This window comes from Phacochoerus africanus, chromosome 5, assembly GCF_016906955.1.
Source record: "Phacochoerus africanus isolate WHEZ1 chromosome 5, ROS_Pafr_v1, whole genome shotgun sequence".
Taxonomy (NCBI): Eukaryota; Metazoa; Chordata; class Mammalia; order Artiodactyla; family Suidae; genus Phacochoerus; species Phacochoerus africanus.
The window spans coordinates 116,174,758-116,198,063 of record NC_062548.1 but is presented as its reverse complement, the minus strand read 5'-3'; the positions used below and the strand labels follow the sequence as shown (position 1 = coordinate 116,198,063).

Sequence of the window (23,306 nt, the reverse complement as noted above, 5' to 3'; positions counted from 1 at the left end):
GCAACTGCCTGTGGGGAAGGAGAGGAGGGGACGGCTGGGCTCGAAGGAGGAAAGCACAGGGGAATAAGCAGCCAGGCGGTAGGCGAGGTCAGAGCCAGATGCTAACAAATGCAGCTCCTGGCTGTATTTACAAGCAGATCTACTGATAGGTGCTTGTTCATCCTAATCTCCCAGGGCCTGGTCTGAACTTTACCGTCTGGATGAACTTGTTACAGATGACTTTCTTGTCACCCCTGCCGGATAAAAGGAAGGAAGCATCTTAAAGATTATTTCCACGAATACACTGCTACAAATGATGCTGGGTGTAGGGGGAAGGAATTAGAGATACCTTCCCTGGCCCGCCAGGGTCCCACCACTCCACAGAAGCCCTCAAAGAAGGCATAAGAAGGGGCCTCAGTAGCTTTGGAAGAATAACAAAGACACGGCATCACTCCTGGCTCCCCAGGATCTCACAGGGCCTCCTTGGTGATCTAAGACTGATTCCTCCAGGGATGGGACCACAGAACACGTGGCGCAGGCAAAGGCAGGGAAGCAGCAACAACAGACCCAGAGGCCTCTGCTTTCCACGCCCAGCTTGGCTCCTCATCCTCTCTAGTCCCGCTCCCCAGCGAGGCGCTGCTTCCTCCCTTTCCCCTGCTTCTCCCTGCCACCCCACCGCCCATTCTCTGTCCTCACCAATCTTCTCCAATCTTGTAGACATAGATGATGTTGTCGGTCTGTCCTATGGCGATCTTAGTTGAATCGGGAGAAAAAGCCATGCCCTTCACCATATAGCTCTTCCTGCCATACTAAGAGTCAAAAAGAGAGAAAGAAAAGGAAAGGAAAAGAAGTACTGCGAATAAGTAAAAGAGAAGAAAAGGTGCATGTGTGACTCGAGCACACTGGGCTCGAGGGGTTTATACTGAGCAAAGGCAGGGGAGGCCATGTGCTACGCCCGAGGCTAGGACCTGCCTTAGGAAGTCTTCTAGGTTCACAAGGCCCCATCACCAGGTTAAGGTACACAGGGGTGTCCCCTTCACCTTCATGTCGGCTGGTTTGGTGGAGAATTTATCCCTCCGCTCCCCGTGTTCATCATACAGCAACACCACTCGGTCCACTGTGCAGACAGCAAATCTGGCATTGTTGTGGGACCATGCCATGCAGGTGACCTTTGCAGCTCCATCCTGCAGAGGCAAAGGGGGCAAAAATAAACCCGGGTGCTGGTCTAGAATGCCAAACGCATTCCCGGTTCCATCACTTCCAGTGTGACTTTGGTGCATTTTCCTCCTATCACGGTCCTTAAACAAAGAGAAGCTCATGATCCATCCAGGTCTCCGAGGCCACAGAGCCCTGGATGGTGAGAACAAAGTGCTTCTAGAGACTCATAAGGCAAATGCACTAAGAGGTGACGCGGCAAATCAACTGTATGGATGTGTCCCCACAGCGGCCTTCTCATTCCCTCATATCCCAGGTCTGCAGCTAAAATAAATGCAATTGGTCTGATAAGTTTTGGTCTTTAGCCATTTGCTCAATTAATGTTTTCTGAGTATCTTATTGAGAAAGGCATTTGGCCATGGGCTGAGAGAGAGACAAAGGGCAAGACATGGTCCCTGCTCAAGGATCTCATAAGATGGTACAAAACCAGGAGGAGACCCATAGGACAGGCGCTTGTAATAGTTGGTAAAAGCCTGAGATAATTTTCTGTCTAAATGATCGACATTAAGCTTTGAAGAGTAGAGACAGTTGGGTAGGGAAATGATGCGAGGGAAAAGAAATGGCATGAGCAATGGGAAGTTCTGGTCAGTAAAAATTTAATTTAGCTGCAACTATCTTATAAATAGCAGAACGGAGGATGTAAAGCAGGAAAACAGACTGAGGCCAGTTCAGGAAGGGTCTTCAAAGCTAGGCTAAGGAGTCTGGGCTTATTTGGTAGGAAAAGGACAGACAATGAAAGTTCTGGAAGGGGGAGTGAAATAACCAGAGTTGTGACTGAGGATAAATGATGCCACTTTGGTTTTTTGTTTGTTGATTGGTTTTCCTTAACAATCCACTTCACAGAAGCCCAAGTTAGAGTCGATCAACTCCTGGTGAATTATTCCAGCCATGTATGTCCCTTTCACCACCAGCCCCAGTTATCTATGGTTCTGCACTAAGGATTTCCCTCCTTGAAATAAAAAATTTAGTTTCTGCTCCAATTGTTTGATGAATTATTTGAGCTTGAGAGACCCGGCTTAACACATTGCTATTTTCTACTCCAAACCTACCCACCTCCAAAGTCAGAGGTAAAAAGACCTTTTTTTTTTTTTTTTTTCATCAAAATCCTCAAACCAGAGTCAGAAAATAGCCACACCACTCCCTTTAGCCCCCTCCAACTCTTGACTAAATCAGGTTGGGAGGGTTGAGAGCTCCTCAGGGATTGTTGCTGATTAACTTCTTATAACATGTTGCCCAATCCCGGGCACTCAGCCCTTTCCTGCATCATGACATCATCTTATCCTGAAAGACTGAAGGAAGATTTCACTTCCAATTATTCCATTAGGGTAAAGGAATTTTAAAAATACAGATTCAGGGAACAGTTTACAGAGCAATGAGCGCACCTCTCTTGTATTCTAATTTCCTTCTTTTCTCCTAATGCGATGTCCTCTGTGAAGCCTTTCCGTTTCCCATAATCAATCAATTCTTCCTTCTCTACAAAGGGACCTCACAGGACTGTTGTGAGGATTAAATGAGGTAGGGATCAGAAAAATAGCTAACAAGCACCACAGACTAAACACTCTGCTAAATGCTTGATATGCATTATCTTATTTTATTTCATAACCAAGTAGATGCTGTTATGATGCATCTTTTACAGATGGAGAAACTAAGGCATGGCAAGATTAAGTAATTTGCTCACGTTTACAACCACAGTTTAAGTGGCAGAACCAAGATTTAAATCCATGTGTGTCTGAATCCATAATCCACAATCCTAACTTCTTTATTTATGTTGCTCTGATACATGTTAAACATTCAGTTATGACAGATATTCTTAGCTTTGATTTTGTCCTTTGAAGTGTGAACGTCCTTCTCTCTTGTCTATCAGTTTTCATGCTGCTTTTCTGTTTACAATGTTCTCTTGTGTGTACTATTTCCTTTAACTGTTTCCCCTAATCCCTTAAAGCTGAGATTATCATTACTCCTGTTTTCCAAGTGTACAGATCCAAGACTGGGTGAGTGCTCGGAGAGATGAGGGCTAAAATCAGGACCATCAGGACACTTACTAAAGTAGGATTCGAATTCTGGTTTCCTAACCGCAAAACTCAACCCCTTTCTTCATTATGTTCTAAGGTTCCTCCCCCAGGGCCCAGCTTCTTCTGAGTATGAGATCTTCAGCATCAGAACGAACGGTGGCCGTCTGCCCTCCTTTAAGTGGGGCTTGCACTTAAAGTGCTTATTTAAGGCGGTGTAGATTTATGTTCGTTGTTCACATGTGCGCCTCTCCCTCTAGTACGAGCCTCTTGCAGGCAGAGGCAACAACTAATGTAGCTCTGGATCCCTAAAGCCCCAGCACAGGACCTGGTACACAACTGATTCGTTAAATGGAACGAAATGAAAGCTACGATGGTCAGTGGTGCATCTCGCCTACTCCATCCTCCATCGACGGAGCAGAGTCCGTAGCACCGCTATGGCTTTTGGTCTTCTGCACACAGTAGGCGCTCAACGTTTTTAAACTTCAGTCCCTCACTTTTCTTGGGACATTAAGGAGGGCGGGGGAGGAAAGAGGCACGCGACTCCTCACCTGAGGGCTCAGCAGGGTCCTCAGGTGCTTCAACTGCATGACGAACACCTGCCTCTCAGATGCGGACAGACAGCGACAACTCCCGTGGTTACCTGGACAACCCGCCACGCAGCCGCAGCGACAGCCGCTGACGCAGAAGCGACCAGCGCGCCAGGCGCGCGTCGCAAGGTCACCACGTAGATTGGCTGCGAAGCAAACACAACGTGCGCAGGCGCAATGAGATCGAGGGCGGGACCCCCGAGAGGGCTGGAGGAATTCTCTTCTCGACCAATGCCGTGGTGGCGTGCAAACGCAGACTCAAGCCACGCCCACGAGCCTTCCGCAAACTCCGGCGCGGCGCCGTACGTCGTACGTAATCGTGGGCGCTCTTGCTCTTTGATGTACGTGAGCGTGGCTGAGTGCGTTCTTTCAATCCTCACAAACCTGGAGGAAAGCTGGGGCAGTTGGTGTGACAGGCGTTTGCCAGTGGACACGCTTGAACACCAGTACGTTGTGTAACTTGCACGGGCTCACAAGGCTGATGATGATAGGTAACACGGACTACTCAGTGTGTGTCTGCCAGGTACTGTGCAAAGTGCTGTGCTCACAGTATCTCATTTAATCTCAGAGCCACCTTTGGAAGGGAAGAGCGTTATCAGTCCCATTTTACAGGATCAGAGGGGTCACTTGCCTAAGCTAACACAGTGTGCTTAAGCACCCTTTATATTCCTATTCAATTTCTAGTTCCCTGTCTTTATGCCATGCTACTGTACCCCGTGACACTCCCTTCCCCAGAAATGATGATATGCCCAGAGCCTGACAGGTGAGTGCTTTGGAACCAGTGGCCAGAGAGAGGTAAGGTCCCCAACTTCTGAACTGGGAAACTGGGTTAGAGACTGCTGCTTAGATCAGGATGCTTTTATGGTTCAGGGCAGAGGGCAGAGCATAGCTTCGCGTACCTGATAGGTTCAGTCTTGTGATAAAGGGTTGGAGTTTGGTTTAGTACAAAAGAATCTGACTTCTTGATCTTTGTTTGGATCGGGGTCCCTTTCAGAATTGTTGGTCTAACTTCTTGTAACATACCAGAGAGATCAAGATGCAGAAAAGGAGAGATTCAGACGCCTCCTCTGGGAGGAACATACGTTGAGAAGAGTGTTACCTTCCAGACAGTGCAGCATCTGCTGTCCAGATGGATTCTGGGTTCTGAAGCCTTTCCCCCATAGTGGTTGCAGATGTCAACAGGTATTTCTTTTTCACTGACACAAACCCCTCTTGGAACTTAGGAAAAAGTAGAGGACAGGCCCTATTTTCACAGGACACAAGTAGGCCCCAGAGCCCAAATTATAATTCTTTTGACAGGAGAGGTCCAACCCCAGTTTTATTTCCAGAATCCTCTTCTGGATATAGTGGCAGAGAGTGAATAGAAACTCATTTATACTTTACAATTATTATTGACTTTGACCAAATGAACAGAAAGACAGACAGACAGACAAAAGGGAAAGCAAGGGCAGGGAAGAATAGGCACAGAAATGCACAGGAGAGGAACACTTGGCACCCAGGGATCCATTAGTATAGCTGCTCTTTCATTTGTCCCAAGACACACCGTTCAGTCCTTTTCTGAAAATTAGCTCAGGGGTGATGGAATTCATGGTGAGGAACGGGCTGCGGATGTGGACACTGAAAAAGGCTACTGGGCCTCTCAGGTGACATAACCCTAGTTTCCAGTGGAGCAAGGAGAATTTGTGTCCTCTTTTTTTTTCCTTCTCCCCCTTCCCCCCCAACAAAGCAAAATGGACTAGGGCTCTAGTTTTCTATGCCCCTCTCTGGCCCCTCTCCACCCATGCAAGGCTGGAGAATCAAAGCCACCACCTTAAAATAAGAGTCTTTTCCTGTCGAGCTGGTGGTGATGGTGTGAGGGGCCTCTGTAGTCAGGGGAGACACAGTGGAGAAATATCTTCAGCATACTATCCAGTATACCATACAGTCAGCTCCGGTTTGTCCAAGAACCTTTATTGGAAAAATGTCCAAGGAGTGAGATCCCCAGCAGCCGGAGGGCCTGCCAGGTGAGAGGGGGAGCACCTGAGGCTCCATGGAAGACATTGGAGTAGTGCAGTGCAGCGTCTGCCTCCAGGCCCAGACAGTGCCTTTGATTTGCTGGGGGAGGGGGAGTACGCCCAGAAACACTCCCCTCTGAGACCTGGAGGCAAGATGTGGGGGCAGCTGGGGAGGCAAGTGAAATGGGGGCCCCTTTGGGGACCTGATGGGACAGGGTTGAACCAGTGACTCTCCCCCGGACCTGGGGGATGGAAGGACACATCCCGTCTGATCTCCACTCCCCAGGTCCAGGGACACCGACCCTATCAGACCTACCTTCTGGCCCTGCTCACAGTGGAAAGAGGATGGAGACCAGCCTGAGATGGTGGGAGTGTCATTACCCTCTGGGAGACTGTGGGATCCTTCAGTCTTGGGCAGCTCACCATCTTGGCCTCTCCCTGACCCCATCCCCATCCCCAGGTTGTGAGTGCATCTGTCTTCTGGTTCTGTTTCTTCACTCAGACGTCGATGGTGTTGATGGACGGTGACTTTTTCTGTAAAAGAAGATGGTTTGCGTCTCTAATTTCAGGCAGGTGACGGCTTCCTCCACCCCGCATTTCCATTGTCCCTCTGAGGCCTCTTCCCTTCCCCTCACTGCTCCTAGAGGCAAAACTGCCCCTCCTTCCCTCCCCAGCCCCTCATCACCTGTCTTGTCCCCACCGGCCTTCCCTGAGGACTCTGTTCCGGCCCCTTCCCCTTCTCCTTGGGGTTGTTGTTGGAGTCATTGTCTTTGATGATGTCATACTGACGGCAGAATAGTCCAATTACAGCTGAAACACAACAACACAGTCTGAGCCTTGATCCTGACCTCCCCACTCACCAGCCTCAGAGGGCAGGGAGATACCCACACAATTTCTAGAAAACCCGAGAAGGAAATCTTTGGATTCCTGGTGCCCGTGCACAAGCACTACCCTCTTCATCCTCTTCTCTGGGCGCCTGAGAGCCTTCTCTCCCTTTCTTCAAACCTTCCCTGCTCATCCCCTTCAACTAAACATCTCCCCATGCCATAGTTCTCACCTGCTTCTCTCCTGACAACCATTACCAACTCCCACCTTCCCTGAACCCCACACAATCCCTGGTCCCCCCGTCGAGCTGCTTACTCACCAGCCCACATGAGCAAAACCACCACAATAATGACCACCTCCCCCGTCTGCAGTGGTCGCTCTCCGTCCAGACCCTCCACCGTGATGTCCCCTGAGAAGGAAGGAGACAGACCCCAGGTTACGGGGAGCAGCTAGGGAGCTACGTCTTGTGCAGACAGTTCAGGATGGAGATGCTGGCGATAAGAGTCAGGGCAGACACATCACAGCATTGCCACTGGTAGCCCCTCTCTGGGAAGCTGTCGGTGGACAAGAGGTTAGAGAACGAAAAGCAGGAGGGCCGCAGATCGGGTACTCATGCAGGCTGCAGCCGCGATGAACCGAGGTTAGGAAAAAGGACGCTTGAAAGCCCTTCCCCCAGACAGTTCATTACCAGCCTATCTATACCCGGTCCCCTGCCAACCTGCATTCCTTCCTCTCCTGGCAGGGCCATGAATTAAATCATCCTCCGTGCATCTAAGCTAGACTGCTGCTTGCATTGGGGACGTAAACAAGAGGCCAGAGAGCAGGTAAATAGCCAGAGAATCCAAAGCTTTAGGGAGTGAGGAATAGCTGAGACCCTCACCTGGGCTGGAGCTGTTTGAGGGTAGCCGGTCAGAACCCTTGAGAGTTCGGAAGTGCACCCGGGGCCCTGGGGGGCTTTCTCCCCGAAGGCCAATGCTCCTGACCTGCACTGTGTAGTCACTGTCTTCAGCCAGGCCCCAGAGGGCACAGGCCCGAGTGGTGGTGTTCACCTCCCGGATCACACGTTGCCCGGGGCCATTCTGCCGCTGCGGGGAGATGACGAGAGAGGACAGCCTTACCCTGGCCCCCAGCCACAAGGCTTAACCCCGGGCTCTTGGACATCCAAGCGCTCCAAGGGAGCAGGGCGAAAAGGGCAGCTTGAGCCAGGGATCCCCAGCTCCGGGATTCTCCCAAGGCTTGGGGGGCATTGGGGGGAGGTGGTTAACAGGAGGAATGTTCAGAGATCCAAGGACGCAGGTTCGGGGAGCAGGAGGGTGATTCATACTTGCTGGGAAATGGAGTAGCCAATGACGATGTTGCCTTCTGGGACGTCCCAGGACACAGTGGCCGAGTTGGCTCTGAGGTGAGTGACTGTCACATTCACAGGAGAAGGGGGCCGGTCTGTGGGTGCCAGGGTGTTAACAGGTTAACAGTTTTTTCCGCCCACAAACTAGGTCTGGTTAATCCCCACCCTCTCCCACTTGACTCACCTGCTCGCACAAAGCCCAGGTCACAACTGACCAGCAGGAGAACCGTGGGGCTTAGATATGGGGAGAGGGGCATTAGCGAAGCCATGGTCCCCACCGAGTCCGCTGGGAGGCACTGGGGCATCAGTTTGACATCCAGGCGGGGCTCCTGGACGTGGGAAGAGTGATGGTTTGGGCGGGGGGGGGGTCAAGGACTGGCCAGAATGCACGGGTGGGCAGCAGCTCACCCGGGCTCCCCTCCGCCCACAGCAGCCCCAGAGCCCCCCTTCCCCCCAGGCCTTCCCCACCCCCGCAACACCCGGGCTCCCCCAGTGCGCGGCCCGCTCTGCCCACACCCACCTCCGCCGGTCCTCGGGGTCGGTCAGGCCTCGGGGGGCTGCTCGGTGCCCAGAGGGCGGCCCATCGCCCGACTCCGTGGCGCTGCCCCTACCCCATCCCCGCGCCGGGCCGGCTAGGCGGGCAGCGCGGGACTGAGCTGCGGGCAGAGGGCGGAGGCGTAGTGGGCGCGGGCCGCGGGGCTGCGGAGCCCCCAGAGCTCCGACCCGCCACGCAGTGGGTCCGAGAGCAGGGGGCGGTGCCGGCGCGGCCTGGCGGCTGGCCTGGGTGCCCCGGGCGGGAGGCAGTGCGGCTGCCTCCGCCGGGCTCCTGCAGCGAGATGTGACCGTCCCAGGAAGCCAGCCGCCGCCTTCTGCAGAGCTGGCCCGGGTCGCTCCGCCGCAACCCGGCCGGGACTTGCAGACCCGCCCCGCCCCGCTGGGGTTCTCACCGCCGTCATCACCGCCCCCCCAACCCGGTTCTTTCGGGGCTCCTCCCACGACCCTCTCATTGGCCCCCATCCCTTCTGATCCCGGCACCATCCGAGGAGCCCCGGCGGCAGACGCGGGGGGGGGGCGTCGGGAGAGGCGCAGGTGCGAGGGTCTCGGGCACCTGGGAGGCCCCTCCCTCCCCAGATGGAATTAGCCAAGTTGGGAAGAGGAATTCCACCCCCGGTGCGGGAGGGGACAGAGTGATGGAGATAATAATTATTTTGACAATCTCCTACTTGTAGACTGCGTCAGCTTTTAAGTGTCTTCCCCATTCATAATCTGATATTGATTCCCTTCATTCTCTCATTCGTTCCTTCATTTATTAGGCAAATATTTATTGAGCGTCTGGCATGTTAAAAGTTGCAGATTCAGCTGTCATTAAGTGTGCTGGGTTTATAGGGGAAATTTAAAGAGCAACGACCTGTTTCTTGTTCTAGCTCTGCGACTTACTTTAGTGTGGCCTTGGACAAATAGGTTAATGTAAGTCTTAGGTTTTCCCACCTGTAAATCAGAGCATGCAGATCCTTACAGGGCTGTTGTGAGGATCAGATGAGACAGTGTTGGGGAATGGGCTTTATCAATCTTACAACCCTGTGTGGATGAGAGATTGTTATTCATTTTCACCAGTTTGCTAATTACTTCATTCAATAAACATCTAAATCCTTCAGTTATTTCATGCTTTGGCTGAGTATGAGCTCTGGAGGGAGAACTTGGGTATAGGTCCCAATTCTGTCAGCTGTGTGATCTTCACCAACTGACCTAACTTCACGGAGCTTCAGTTTCATCATCTGAAAAATGACGGTGTGGATATCATCTTTTTTTTTTTTTAATTGAAGTATAGTTGATTTACAATGCCATATTAGTTTCAGGTGTGCGGCAAAATGATTCAGCTATATCTGTATCTATGTGTATGTATCTTTTTATCTATTATCCGTTATAGGTTATGACAAATAGTGAAAATAGTTCCCTGTGCTGTACAGTAGGTCCTTGTTGTTTGTCTCTTTGACATATAGGGTGTATCTGTTAATCTCAAAATTCTAGCTTATCCCTTCTTCCCACCTTTCCCCTTTGGTAATCATAAGTTTGTTTTCTATGTCTATTTCTGTTTTGTAAATAAGTTCGTTTGTATCATTTTTTTTAAGATTCCACCTATAAATGGTATTGTCTGGTATTTGTCTTTGTCTTTGAGTGGCTTCACTTAGTATGAGACTCTCTAGGTCCACCCATGTTGCTGCAAATGGTGTTAATTTCATTCTTTTTAATATCATCTTCTTAGTGTTATTGTATCTAATGAGATACTGTATGTGAGAAGTGCATTGTTCAGTAAATAAATGTTGGCTAAAGTTGTATTTAGGGCAGATACTTTCTAATTCTCATGGCAGTATAGCTATTTCTGGGGCACTTCAGTGTGTGCCCCCCTGGGGCTCTGAAGCTTCTGTTGCTTTCCTTCTGAGAGGAGAGGGGAATGGGGCAAGTAGGGCAGGGAGGATTGTGTGTGCTGAGCATGTGATCAAGCCATGCTCCAGGTCCTCCGACCTCTGCTGACCCTGAGAACCCTGATCTCTGGCCTCCTGATGCATCCTGGTTCTGGAGCATGCATGCCCCGGGGTTCTCTTTGCCCCGGGTCTGGGTATTGTCTTTCTAGGCTCCAGGCCTTCCAGAGAAGACGACATGGTCTGTTGGGCAGGAGTAATGAACCTCCAGTCTTCCTCTTCAGGGGCAAAGCAGAGGCTGTCCCCTTTCCGGGTGCCTGCAAAGGGGGACCTCAGGAACTCCTCTGGGGTGGCCAGAGAGCTGGGGGCCTAGTGACCAGGAAAGGGTGAAGGCAGAAGTGCTCAGAGGGGGTGGTGCTCAGAGAGGCCAGGGTACTTGGGTTAATCATCACTGTGGCTCAGATAAGGGCCTGCCAGCTGGAAGCAGAGTCAGTGGGACAGAAGGGGTTTTGTGGCTGGAGAGGCAGGCTCGACGGTGTGTCCACAGCATTGGACCATGCCAGGCACAAAACGCTTTCAACATGTGATTGAGACCCCGGAGCCTGGCAAGTGGGAGGTGAGACCCTTTCTTCCTGTTGGCCTTCTGGGCTGATTCCTAGAATCCTGTCTCATCGGGACTCCCCTCCACCCCAGGTTTCTGCTCCCCCGCTTCTCCTTCCCATCTTCCTTCCTGGTCTTCTTTCTTTTTTCTTTTTATTAAAGTGTGGTTGATTTACACTGATCTTCTTTCCCTAATAGGCCCAGAGTACCAAGTGCAGGCTAAATGCTGTGTGTGTGTGTGTGTGTGTGTGTGTGTGTGTGTGTGTGTGTGTGTGTAAGTCCTAACACTGAGCCCACTGCCACTCCCACCTCCAATTCCGCAGGCCTGAATGAGGCTTTGCTCCCTGCCTGTAACCTTGTCCACCCCCTTCCTCTAGTTGTCCGGGTATGAGGCAGCCCTGCCAATCACGGAGAAGTCAAACCCACTGACCCGGGACCTGGACAAAGCAGATGCCAAGGAGATTGTTCGATTGCTGGGGCAGTGTGATGCTGAGATCTTCCAGGAGGAGGGGCAAGTCATGCCCACATACCAGGTGACCCAGCCCCATCCCCTGGACACTGCAAATAAAGATGCCAGCCCCAGCCCCAACCCCACCTCAACCTCTGCCCTCCCCGACCATGGTCCCTAATTTTTTGAAACCGGAGAGTGTCTCCACCTGACCCCTCACCCCTCCACCCACCGGCCTTTCCTTGGCTGCTGATGCCCGCCTGTTGCCTCCAGCGACTCTACAGTGAGTCCACTCTGACCACCATGGTACAAGTGGCTGGAAAAGTTCAGGAAGTGCTGAAGGTACCGACACTCCATCCACGCCCTGCTTAGACGTGTGTTGCCCATCCCTGTCTCTTTCCTTCGTCTCCCTTTTTCCCGGTTGATAGAGCTTAGTCCTGCTTTCTCCGGGTCTTCCCTCTTGGATCCTTATGATCGTCTTACTAACGGACAGTAATTGTAGTCACTCTTACTGCCTACGGCTTTGTAACCCGCCCTGCGCTTTCATCTGCGTTACCATCACAAAAACCCGGGCAGGTGCTCTTATTGTCTCTGCCTCTGCGTTTTTTTTTTTGTTTGTTTGTTTTCTTTTTTCCCAGATGGGAAAACAGAGACTTAAGATAATCACCGTAGCTTGCTCCAATACACCTCGACTAACCTTGCACAATTATGCCGAGTCTGTCTCCCTGTCTGTCTGTCTGTCTATTTAAAGATGACAAAGCTGCTTTCAGCCCGTGCTGGAATAAGCAAGGGTTTGAATAAGTAGCTAAGGCGGCGGGGGGTGGGGTGGGGTGGGGTGGGGTGGGGTGTCACACCAAAGTTTCTTGATCGAACCCAAGGGTCTTTCTGCTACACCATCCTCTCTGTTGTGCTTGCTTTTGGGGTAAGAGGACAGTTCTGTTACTGACGAAGAAGAGAATATGCGGCCCTCGAGCTGAGCTGGGTCCTGGAGACCTGGGCATTTTTCTCTTCTCAGGAGCCTGAAGGGGGGCTGGTGGTGCTGAGTGGAGGGGGCACCTCTGGCAGGATGGCATTCCTCATGTCGGTGAGTACTCTGATCCCCGGGTTGGCTCCCTCTGCCTTCTCTGGGTGACCCTCAGGACCCTAAAGCTCACCATAGCTAAGCTCCTAGGTGGACCCTTCTAGCTCTGGCTCTTTCTTCTCTAAAAGCTTCACCTCAGGAGTTCCTGTTGTGGCTCAATGGTAACGAACCCAGCTAGGATCCATAAGGACGCGGGTTTGATCCCTGGCCTCACTCGGTGGGTTAAGGATCCAGTGTTGCTCTGAGCGGCAGCATCAGTCACAGACGCAGCTCAGATCCTGCGTTGTGTGGCTGTGGTGTAGGCCTGCAGCTGCAGTGCTCATTCAGCCCCTAGCCTGGGAACTTCCATATGCCGTGGGCGCAGCCCTAGAAAGCAAATAAAGAAATAAAAGCTCAATCTCACCATGGAGTCCCGTTTCTTCCGAGCCCCTCTGAGCTCCACCAGTCTATTGCCAGTGCCTCTACATCCCCCCCACACCCCATTAATCATCTCTAAGCCGCATCTTTAAGCATCAGATTCCAAGCAGTGTCGGCTTACTGACCTGGGAGAGTCATTATACAGCCTCTACCGTGTAGGTGTTGAAAATCCAAGATAATTGTTCCTTCCTTGTCATTCCTCCCTGATGTCCTCTCCCCCTTGGCAGGTCTCCTTTAACCAGCTGATGAGAGGTCTAGGACAGAAACCTCTTTACACATACCTCATTGCAGGAGGAGACAGGTAAGCCCAGCTGGCCTGTGCATATTTAGTTTGGCCTGCACCGTACTTGTTAGAAACTAAGTTTGAATGCTTTTACGTGGAGATGGTGACAGGTTCGCTTTGGTCCCTCCATTCCTTATTGCCTCAGACCTGGCCCACTTCTCATACATATGGGCCCCTGACTAACCCCTGTAGCTAGTTAGGTTTTTCCACCCTATAGGGTGTTTGTCGTGGTGCCCAAGAAATAGCAGGTGCTCGTTCAGTGCTAGTTTTCCCTTCATTCCCTTCTCTTAAAGCAGCCCTAATAAACCATAGGCTTCTGCTTCCCAACCAGTGCCACTGACCTTGAGTCTGTCCTCTTAGGTCTGTGGTGGCCTCTAGGGAGGGGACAGAAGATAGTGCCCTGCACGGGATTGATGAGCTGAAGAAGGTCTGTGTTTTCCACTGGGGTTACATCGATGCCCCAACATCCAGCCAAAGCCTATTCCCTCTCCTGCTCTTGGCCCTGACATCCCCACAAGTAGGTTTGTACCCCAGAATCCTCTTGGTGGCACCCACCTCACCCTTCCTCCTCTCCTAGGTGGCGGCTGGGAAGAAGAGGGTCATCGTCATTGGCATTTCGGTGGGACTCTCTGTGAGTGTGAGACAGGCTGGGTGGCCCAGTCTCCCAGGAGGGAAGGGGGGAGGGTGGAATAGCATGGAAGAGAAATCAACCACACTTGTCTAGATGTAGCTAGAAAACAGGGTTTGCGTAAGGAATTTCGATTTTACTCTCACTAACGGGGATCCGGTTGTATGAATGTGGGACAAGGGGGGAAGGGATCCTGTCTCAGAATAACTGTGTGTCAGTCCGCCAGACAACCAGAACAGATGGAGAGGTCCAGGGGTCGGTGACTGACACTGGCGGGTCAATCCAGTGGGTGCCTGTCTTCGTAAATAATGTTTTACTGGAACACGGCCATTTGCGTTTACATGTGGTCCATGACCACTTTCTCAATTCAACAGGAGAGGTGAATAGTTGGACAGAGATCACAGGGCCCACGAAGCCGAAAATATTTGCTTTCTGGCTCTTTACAGCCAAAGCTAACCCCAGACCAGCCCTTTGCTACTTTAAGGGCGGGCCTCACCCCAGCAGCTTCAGCCTCACTTGGGATTTGTTAGAAAGGCAGAGTATCGGGCCTCTCCACCCCAGACCCAGTGAGTCTGAATCTGCATTTTAGCACGTTTCCCAGGTAGTTTATTTGAGAAGCTCTGGACTAGAGGACCCCAAGTTTCCCCTTCGCTCTGCAGCCCTGACTCTGGCTCTTAGAAGTCACTGAGCAGAAACTGGACCCCAGCAAGTGCTAGAAGTGGAATGAGGCACTCAAGAGCAGGACTCTGGCCTCATGGAACTTACAGTTTAGTTCAGTATTTTCTTTTCTTTTCTTTTTTTTTTTTTAAATTTTTTGGTCTTTTTGCCTTTTCTAGGGCCGCTCCTGCGGCATATGGAAGTTCCCAGGCTAGGGGTCCAATCAGAACTGTAGCTGCCAGCCTATGCCAGAGCCACAGCAACGTGAGATCCGAGCCACGTCTGCAACCTATACCACAGCTCATGGCAATGCCAGATCCTTAACCCACTGAGCAAGGCCAGGGATCGAACCCGCAACCTCATGGTTCCTAGTCGGATTCGTTAACCACTGTGCCACGATGGGAACTCCTCGTTCAGTATTTTCAAACGTTACCGTGCAGAAGATTTCCTGGGAGGAGCTGGTTGTAAATGTAGTTCCATGGGCTCAACACTTCCAATTTGGAACTGGTAGATTTTAACGGGGCCCAGGAACCTGCATTTAAACAAGTATGGGGGGCGGGGATTCCGATGCACATGGTCCTCAGGCAGGACTCGAGTACCCCCCCCCCCACCCCCGCCCCGTCCCCATCTTCATGCCCTCCTCTCTCTTCTTGCCACCAGGCTCCCTTTGTGGCGGGCCAGATGGACTACTGCATGGATAACCCAGCCGTCTTTTTGCCGGTCCTGGTTGGTTTCAACCCAGTGAGCATGGCCAGGTGAGCCTACTGTAATGAAAGGTAGTAACTGGCCAGGCCCCTGAGGGAGGCGGGGAGGCAACCTAGGAAAACCTAGGGGACAGTCACAAAGGAGAGGACAGGGCCAATCGGGTCTTTTTCACCAAATCTCAGAATATTAAATATGGGGTGTTGCAGAGCTGATGAGGTTTTTTGTTGATTGGTTGGTTGGTTGGGCTGACTTATGCTCTCCTTTCAGAAAGGATAGAGGGCAGCCAACAAAGGGTGTGTACACAAGAAGACGTAAGTTTGAAGCAGGGAGGGAGGCGTTCTCATTGTGGCTCAGTGGATTAAGAACCCGACCTAGTAGTGTCCCTGAGGATGCAGGTTGGATCCCTGGCCTCCCTCTGTGGGTTTAGAATCCAAGATTGCTGCAAGTTGCAGATGCGGCTCAGATCTGGCGTGACTGTGGCTGCGGCCTCAGCTGTGGCTTCAATTCCACTCCTAGCCCAGGAACGTCCATATGCTGCAGGTGCAGTGGTTTAAAAAAAAAAAAGAAAGAAAGAAAGAAAAGAAAAGGCAGAGAGTGAATAAAACTAGATTCTGCAAACAAAATCTTTCTTCAAACAAGAATCAACAGCAGTTCCCATAGTGGCGCAGTGGTTAACAAATCTGACTGGGAACCATGAGGTTGTAGGTTCGATGCCTGGCCTTGCTCAGTGGGTTGAGGATCCGGCGTTGCAGTGAGCTGTGGTGTGGGTCGCAGATGTGGCTCAGATCCCGCGTTGTTGTGGCTGTGGCGTAGGCTGGCGGCTACAGCTCTGATTCGACCCTTAGCCTGGGAACCTCCATATGCCACAGGAGTGGCCCTAGAAAAGACAAAAAAAAAAAAAAGAATCAACAATAGTGAAGACCTGGACCATCCCTGATAATCTTTGCTACAACTCTGACCAAGAACAGACCCAAGAAAGAATAGAAAGAAAAGCTAAAGTTCCCACGTATCTTGGAAAAGATCTGCTTTGGAATCCAGTTGACCCTATGTAGGGATTTTGAGGAGTGTTTGTTATGGAATCGTTTTGCTAGCTGAGGAAAGGTTGGGTTGATTTCTGCCTTAGAAGGATATTCATGTCGGTTCAGAGGCAGGAGGGGATTCACATTACCTAGAGAAGTTGAGTCCACGCCAGATCTGTTGACTTTCAAAGTATGAGGCGGCTATGCATTGATTTGTTTTTCGGAGCATATTCGCTATAATGATCTGTCCCTCATTAATTATACATAAAAATCAATTACGGCATAAATTTGTCATGGTTCAATAACTGCTATTAAAAGTTTTCAGCCTCCTGGGGTTGTGGGATGGAAATCCTATAAAATTGGATTGTGATGATCATTGTACAACTATAAATGTAATAAATTCACTGAGAAATAAAAAAAGTTTTCAGCTTCTAAAAAATAAAATAAAGCAGAGGGAGAAGATGCAAGGAAAACGAGGGTCAGCGGATAGAATAGGGTCAGGAAAATGCCACAAAGATCTGCATTTCCTTTCTTTCTTTTCTTTTCTTTTTTTTTTTTTTTTGCTTTTTGGGGCCGCACCCGTGGCATACGGAGGTTCCCGGGCTAGGGATCAAATCAGAGTTACAGCTGCCGGCCTACACCACAGCCACAGCAACACAGGATCCTTAACCCACTGAGTAAGGCCAGGGATCGAACCTGCAACCTCCTGGTTCCTAGTCAGATGTGTTTCCACTGTGCCACGACGGGAACTCCAAAGATCTGTAGTTTCATCTGAGGAGGGTCTCAAGCATTTTTTTCGAAGACGAAGTAGTAGCTGCTGAGTTTTGACTGGCTTCCTAGTCTCCTTTGCTGCCTTAAATTAGAGCCCTTTCTCCTTCATTCCAGAAGCTTCTTTGGTCCCCTCTGGCTACTCACATCCCCCACCCTGTTCCCCTTTCCTGAGATCCCTGTGCCTCTAGTCACCTCCCTCTTACGCTCTGTCTAAATGGCCACTTTGATCTCAAAGAAGGCCAGCGTCGCAAACCAATACTGCTCAGGCGTGATCCTGAGGATGCCCTGCCTTGAGACTGTTAGGAAAAAGGAGAGAAATTCTTGTGAGAGGTCTGATGTGGTAGGTTCGGGGTAAGGCCCTGATATATCTAATTTTTGGAAGCATCGCTAGAGATTCTGCTGCACAGCCAGGCTGGGGAAGCTCTGCTAAATAAACCATTGGAGTGGGCCGCCCTGTGAAGCTGAGGGCTTCCTGTCCCTGGAGGTATTCCCGCCAAAGCTTGTTGATTACTCGAGAGCAGCTCGGTGTATTTAGTGGTGGTCTCCGGGAGAGGGACAGCTGAGTTCTCTCTGAGCTCCTTTTTAAACTCCCAGATTCCAGGCCGTGCAGTGTAATTCACACAAGGTGTAAAAGAGCCTGATCTCTTTTAATGGAGGACTTTCCTTCACCACAAATATATCTGCTGCAGTGGATGCTAATTTCAGGCACTATGACTAAGTGAAATGAAGGATTTCAAACAATGCAGGCGTGGAGATCTTCCAGTTGTTCCTTAAATCAGTAGCTCCCCAACTTGGCTGATCTTCAGAATTGTCTGGGAAGCTTTTTAAAAATATAGATCTGGGGAGCTCCGTGCCAGAACTATTGAAGTGCCCTCTCAGGGTGGGCATGGAACCCAGACATGGGTCGTTATTAAAAAACCAAACCTCTGTAGGTAGTTTTGATAACCAGCCAAGTCTGGGAGTTTCAGTTTTCAACCACACAGTGAACACTGACTCCGCTCTCTGCTGAGGCTTCTCTTCTGTCTTAGGTCTCTAGGAAGTGTCAGAAGTAGTTTGAGGACAAATGATAGGAAACACTTTACCCAATGGGTGTGTTACATGTGCCATGTATTCACTGCAGAAATCCTAGGGATGGGAAAAAAAATAAAAATAGTTCAAGAAGGGATGGAACCTTTGTAGGAATGCAATGATAACAGCAAGCGTGGGAGGCCATAGACAGAAGGAACTCTTTGAGGTCCTGCCGTGATGCGTGATTCACCAGTGATCCCCTTTCAAAGCCAGGAGAGCCAACTGCAGAAGCCCCCCGCTCTTTGAGATCTCCTGGTTGCGCCTGAGCTGACGGCAAGCCTGTTGCCCTCCTCATCCGCACCTTGTTTTGTTCCTGATCGATTTCTTCAAGGGATGTCTCCTTACTGTTCGTTGCTTCACTTCCTATCTTGCAGCTTGGTTCTTTCAGTGGGAACTGTTACCTCTTCCCTCGGGTAGCAAGGGGTTCACAGTTTGGACAGATTCTAGAATATGTTTCTTGGAACGGGAAAGGCTTCCGATGGACCCTAAGACGGAAAATATGATGGAGATTTTGAGATATTCAGATGATAGGCATTTTCCCAGGGGCTTGCAGAGGGTGCAGCTCGTGTGGTCATGGCCATAGGACCTGCGCGAGGACCAGGACACAGAGTTCTGGGCTCGGGCTGGAACGTCACACTCGAGTGTTGGCTTTGCTCTGGGCTTAAACTGCTGGATGTTTTTTTAACCCTCATCCATGTGGTTCAAGGACACAGCGGCTGCTATGAGCATCAAAGCACATCTCTCTAGGAAGTGGTTGACCTCTGACCCCTACCCCAGTGTGGTCTTTGTTCCCAGCTCCCATCCAGGGCCCTTCCTTTAGATCCTCACAGATGATAATTCCCCCCTCTGTCTCTCTGTGGGCCCCAGAAATGACCCCATTGAAGACTGGAGTTCAACGTTCCGGCAAATAGCAGAGCGGATGCAGAAACTGCAAGAGAAGCAGGAAGCTTTTGTGCTCAATCCTGCAATTGGGGTGAGACCTGCCCCCGCCCCTCCCCCTTGTCCCTACTTAGGGCCTCCAATTTTAGGTTCTGTTACATCTTGTCTAAATTCCTGGTGTTGTGGGTCTACTAAAATGTTGTAAATCGAACCCTATTTTCTCATTTTGTTTTTCCCCTTAAGATGTTTTATTTCCATTCTGACCTTGTCTCTTAAGTCAGTCATTAAACACCTAAATGGTCCAGGGCAGTTTCTGTTTAAAGAAGCTCTTTTGAATCTGTGTGTAGAAAGTATTGAATAAGATAGTGAATTTCTTTTTGTGTCTTTTATACATTTAAATTTCAAATATGGGCTTTTAAGAAAATGTGATGCAGTTTCATTCCTCTGCTTTTCTAAAACTCTCCAAAATTGATGTGGGCCTTCTAAGCCTTCAGTGCTCCTGTTCTTTTTTCCTCTGGATGGTGGCTGTATCTCACTAGCATTGTCTGCCCTTCCTTTGACCTTACAAGGGCCTTAGCCGGATCCCTGCCCCTGCCCCTGCAGCCAGGGATGGGCACATCTGTGCCATTCTCCTTTTTTTTTTTTTGGCTTTTTAGGGCTGCACCCATGGCATATGGAAGTTCCCAGGCTAGGGGTCAAGTCGGAGCTGCAGCTGCCAGCCTACAGCCACAGCAATTCGAGATCTGAGCCCTGTCTGTGACCTACGTCACAGCTCACAGCAACAGCAACACCGGATCCTTAACCCACTGAGCGAGGCCAGGGATCATATTTGCATCCTCATGGGTACTAGTTGGGTTCGTTACTACTGAGTCACAACAGGAGCCCCTGTGCCATTCTCCTTGATCTTCCTTTTGTGAGATAGGAAGGCAGGGATTCCATGTGACACACAAGCTCTGTATCTTTCATCTTCCAGATGCTCATCTTTTCCTTTTTGCAGTTATTTACTTTTTTGTTGTTGTTGTTTTATTTTTTAGGGCCACACCCATGGGATATGGAGGTTCCCAGACTAGGCGTTGAATCGGAGCTACAGCTGCCGGCCTACACCACAGCCACAGCAACACAGATCCAAGTGGCTTCTACAACCTACACCACAGTTCACAGCAACGCCAGATCCTTAACCCACTGAGGGAGGCCGGGGATCAAACCCTCAACCTCATGGTTCCTAGTTGGATTCATTTTCACTGCATCACAACAGGAACTCCTGCAGTTACTTATTTTTAATCTTCTTTTCTCAGACACTGCTTTTATCATTCTTTTTGCTGTAGTCTCTTTATCTATTTGGTGTGTCATGGCGCATATCTGTACAATCACAATCAGAGGCTGCTTCATCGGTCTGTCCAAAGAACATGAAATGTGGTGTTTGGATTAACAAACTGCTTTTTATTTATTTAAAAAAAAATATTTTTTTTTGGTCTTTTTGCCTTTTCTAGGGCTGCACCTGCAGTGCATGGAGGTTCCCAGACTAGGGGTCGAATCGGAGCTGTAGCTGATGGCCTACACCACAGCCACAGCAACACAGGATCTGAGCTAAGTCTGCGACCTACACCATAGCTCATGGCAACGCTGGATCCTTAACCCGATGAGTGAGGCCAGGGATCAAACCTGCAACCTCATGGTTCCTAGTCAGATTCGTTAACCACTGAGCCACGATGGGAACTCCACAAACTGCTTTTTAAAAAATGGGGGATGGATATGCCACAGGTGCAACCAGGAAAGGAAGAAAAGTGGGGGATGGGAGTTCCCTGGTGGCTCAGCAAGTTAAGGATCCAGTGTTTTCACTGCTGTGGCTCAGGTCATTGCTGTGGCTCGGGTTTGATCCCTGGCCTGGGAACTTCTGCACGGCCAAAAAAAAAAAAAAAAAATAGGGAATGTAGTGGGGAGAAAGTTCTCGGGGGGGGGGAAAAACCCTCTCTGAAAAACCCGTATTCTCAGCTAACAGGGGACCCAGTTACTCTGGCTTCCTCTCCAGAGTCCTGAATGTACCATAGAAATGACCAGAGGTGGCCCTTTTTACTCCCTTTTCTCTTCTCGGTTAAGCCCTCAACCCATCATTCCTCCTTACAGCACATTGGGGGCCCCCAGTCCTACAGATGCGTGCCTAGTGGCCACTAACCAGCTCGCATGTCCAAGAGCCACTAACCAGGTTGCATGCACAGCAGTCACTAACTGGTGAACTCCAGGACCCTCCTTCTTCTCCCAATTTCCCCCTGGGTGTCATGGCTCCTCAGCCCGAAGGCCTCAGCGGCTGCTCCCGATTGAAAGGTGGAAGCGCTACCAAGGTCCTGCTGGAAACCCTGTTACTGGCAGCTCACAAGACTGTGGACCGGGGCATCGAGGCATCTCCGAGGTAGGGAGGACCCGGACCAGAGAGAGCTCAGAGGCAGGCAGCGGGTGGGAGCGTGCAGGTGGGGGAATGGCAGGTTTGGATGTGGAGACTGGGCTGGGAGCAGCAAGACGGAGGCCCTGCCCTTTCTACCCTGGGAAAGGCGCTGCCAGGCGGACGCTCTTGTCCCCATCACACAGTCACTGTCTGGTTTGTTTCCAGCAGACCCTGGATTCCTCGGGTCCAGACCTGCTCCCTGTGCCCAGCTGGGCCATGCAGAGCTAACCTAGCTCCCTTGTCTTTGATGTGGGGGTGCTCCAGGTCCTCAGTTGACCCTGCTGTGGACCCACTTCCCTTACCAGGGTCTCGCCGAGCTTCCACCCTGCTCACTTACCTCCTTGTCGGCTCTGCTCCCCTCCTCCTCCCGCTGTTCTAGATGCCCTATCCCTTTCTGCTCTTGTCTTTTCTGCCTGCTGAAGCTCCCCCCTGCCCCTTGAGTGCCGGCTGGTCCATCAGGGACCAGCAGAACTTAGTCTTAAGGGAATCGTGCCTTCTTCAGGGTGGGAGGTGCCCAGGCTTTTTGAGTGGGGGGCACTGGGCCTGCCCTGGGAGCTGGTGGCCTTTCTCCCAGATGCCTTCTGGAAATCCTGCGGACATTTGAGCGGGCTCATCAGGTGACCTATAGTCAAAGCGCCAAGATCGCCGCGCTGATGAAGCAAGCCAGCACCAGGTGTGTAGACGTGTATTTGGAGGGGGCAGTGGCCTGGACGGGGAGTGTCCTGAGAGCAGGGGGGACTCTACGAGACATCTTACCACGGGGAGGGTAGCGGGTCTGCGTGATGGAGGGTCTGGGTCAGCTTTCGGTTGGTTTATTCCTGTGCTTTTCCATGTGTATCTTTCTCTGATCTCTGGACTTTTTTTCCCTGTGATCTCTCCTCTCGTGTTCTGACCTCTGACTCATTCTCAGTCTGGAGAAAAAAGGCCGAGTGCACCTGGTTGGCTGGCAGACTCTGGGCATCATTGCCATCATGGATGGAGTCGAGTGCATCCACAGTTTTGGTGCTGGTGAGGCCCTAGTCCAGACTTTCTTCCTGATTCCTCCTGATCCCAAGCCCTGGTCTGCTATCCACATTCTTCCCTCCAAGCCCTGGGTGCTCCTCCGTCAATGGCCATCCTGCCTGTCTAAAGAGGCATTTCAGTCAAATGCTCCTTGCTTTGAACCCCGACTTGGTCCTTGATCCCTCAGCTCCCAGCCCCATGCCTAGCGCTGGCCTCCCATGAGTGTTACTCTCCATTCTGCACCCCACTTGCCACATTCCCCCCAGCCCCACTGACACGTCCCCAAGCCCAGACCCTTACTTTCCCATGAAGCCCATCACTCCTCTCTCCCTGTCCTTGACCCTCCCAGATTTCCGAGACATCCGTGGCTTTCTCATTGGTGATCACAGTGACATGTTTAACCAGAAGGCTGAGCTCATCAACCAGGTGGGAAGAGGATGGGACTTGGGGAAGTTGTGAAGCTAACTGGTGTGCAGAGGGGGGGAGACAAGGGGAAAGTGGAAAGAGGTAGGGGGGTACCATGGGGTGGACCAGAGAAGGGAACACGGATTAGAGATTGTGAGATGGGGGGTGGGGGTAACACAGGGAGTGTGGAAAGCTCTGGATTCACCCCCTAAACCTGGCTCTGGTCCAGTGCTCCTCCACCACCTTGCTGTGTCATCTTGGGCAAAACACTTGACCTGTTTGAAATTTGATTGTTATGTCTGGGGACAAAAGCTCTGTGTTAGATGCTCTCTAGGGCCCTCTTTGGTCTCCAAGTCCATGTGCTGGAGTTTTTCATGGGAATTCCTCTCCCCTGTTTTTCTGCCCCAGGGTCCCCATTTCACCTTCTCCCAGGAGGACTTCCTGACTTCCATCCTGCCGGCCCTCACGGAAGTTGACACTGTGGTCTTCATTTTCACCCTGGATGGTGCGAGGGAAGCTGGGAGGG

The 23,306-nt window shown here is 50.9% G+C and overlaps 3 protein-coding genes and 1 long non-coding RNA gene across 9 annotated transcripts in view; 2 read left to right on the top strand and 2 right to left on the bottom strand.

Annotated features, from left to right (window-relative positions):
* IFT172 (intraflagellar transport 172) overlaps positions 1 to 3,928 on the bottom strand; it is a 34,394-nt gene extending 30,466 nt beyond the window's left edge. For both annotated transcript variants that reach the window (XM_047782388.1, XM_047782389.1), the window contains exons 1-4: positions 3,755 to 3,928; positions 1,020 to 1,163; positions 676 to 788; positions 194 to 233 (exon numbers count right to left, since the gene is read on the bottom strand). In XM_047782388.1, the coding sequence (XP_047638344.1) occupies positions 194 to 233; positions 676 to 788; positions 1,020 to 1,163; positions 3,755 to 3,793 (336 nt within the window). In that variant the 5' untranslated portion in view covers positions 3,794 to 3,928. The remainder of the gene's footprint in view (positions 1 to 193; positions 234 to 675; positions 789 to 1,019; positions 1,164 to 3,754) is intronic.
* Positions 3,929 to 4,094: 166 nt separating this feature from the next.
* On the top strand, positions 4,095 to 6,143 carry LOC125128225 (uncharacterized). Of its 2 annotated transcripts, none has more exons than XR_007135180.1 (4): positions 4,095 to 4,239; positions 4,478 to 4,556; positions 4,788 to 4,975; positions 6,074 to 6,143. It is a non-coding gene; the product is annotated as an uncharacterized LOC125128225 (long non-coding RNA). The 2 variants fall into 2 exon arrangements; XR_007135181.1 differs by having other exon boundaries at positions 4,095 to 4,284.
* Positions 5,723 to 8,610, bottom strand: FNDC4 (fibronectin type III domain containing 4). Of its 2 annotated transcripts, XR_007135179.1 has the most exons (8): positions 8,478 to 8,610; positions 8,142 to 8,286; positions 7,937 to 8,052; positions 7,493 to 7,697; positions 6,932 to 7,021; positions 6,473 to 6,597; positions 6,104 to 6,321; positions 5,723 to 5,930 (listed from the first exon to the last, which is right to left on the bottom strand). XR_007135179.1 is itself a non-coding variant. In XM_047782387.1 (7 exons), exons 2-7 carry the CDS (start codon positions 8,260 to 8,262, stop codon positions 6,286 to 6,288), a joined length of 693 nt encoding a protein of 230 aa, XP_047638343.1. In that variant the 5' UTR covers positions 8,263 to 8,286; positions 8,478 to 8,610; the 3' UTR covers positions 5,723 to 6,285. The 2 variants fall into 2 exon arrangements, 1 of the variants encoding a protein (XP_047638343.1); XM_047782387.1 differs by having other exon boundaries at positions 5,723 to 6,321.
* GCKR (glucokinase regulator) overlaps positions 7,344 to 23,306 on the top strand; it is a 31,461-nt gene continuing 15,498 nt past the window's right edge. Inside the window, exons 1-14 of one of the 3 annotated variants that reach the window (XM_047782385.1) lie at positions 7,344 to 7,436; positions 11,355 to 11,510; positions 11,699 to 11,767; positions 12,441 to 12,509; positions 13,151 to 13,224; positions 13,567 to 13,633; positions 13,784 to 13,837; positions 15,152 to 15,246; positions 18,922 to 19,027; positions 21,222 to 21,340; positions 21,948 to 22,046; positions 22,284 to 22,381; positions 22,725 to 22,801; positions 23,189 to 23,285. In XM_047782385.1, coding sequence (XP_047638341.1) covers positions 11,496 to 11,510; positions 11,699 to 11,767; positions 12,441 to 12,509; positions 13,151 to 13,224; positions 13,567 to 13,633; positions 13,784 to 13,837; positions 15,152 to 15,246; positions 18,922 to 19,027; positions 21,222 to 21,340; positions 21,948 to 22,046; positions 22,284 to 22,381; positions 22,725 to 22,801; positions 23,189 to 23,285 — 1,039 coding nt within the window. In that variant the 5' untranslated portion in view covers positions 7,344 to 7,436; positions 11,355 to 11,495. Of the gene's footprint in view, positions 7,437 to 10,230; positions 10,994 to 11,354; positions 11,511 to 11,698; positions 11,768 to 12,352; positions 12,510 to 13,150; positions 13,225 to 13,566; positions 13,634 to 13,783; positions 13,838 to 15,151; positions 15,247 to 18,921; positions 19,028 to 21,221; positions 21,341 to 21,947; positions 22,047 to 22,283; positions 22,382 to 22,724; positions 22,802 to 23,188; positions 23,286 to 23,306 lie in introns of those variants that run through there. The other 2 variants (XM_047782384.1, XM_047782386.1) reach the window with 2 other exon arrangements.

What these genes read in the sequence shown, in the direction of transcription:
- FNDC4 (XM_047782387.1), bottom strand. Translation starts at nt 8,262, where the DNA reads ATGCCCCAGTGCCTCCCAGCGGACTCGGTGGGGACCATGGCTTCGCTA. An exon ending in CTCAAACAGCTCCAGCCCAG is followed by an intron (nt 7,022 to 7,492) that starts GTGAGGGTCTCA and finishes CTTCCTTCTCAG; the next exon opens with GGGACATCACGGTGGAGGGT. An exon ending in GGCCGGTGGGGACAAGACAG is followed by an intron (nt 6,322 to 6,472) that starts GTGATGAGGGGC and finishes CTTCTTTTACAG; the next exon opens with AAAAAGTCACCGTCCATCAA.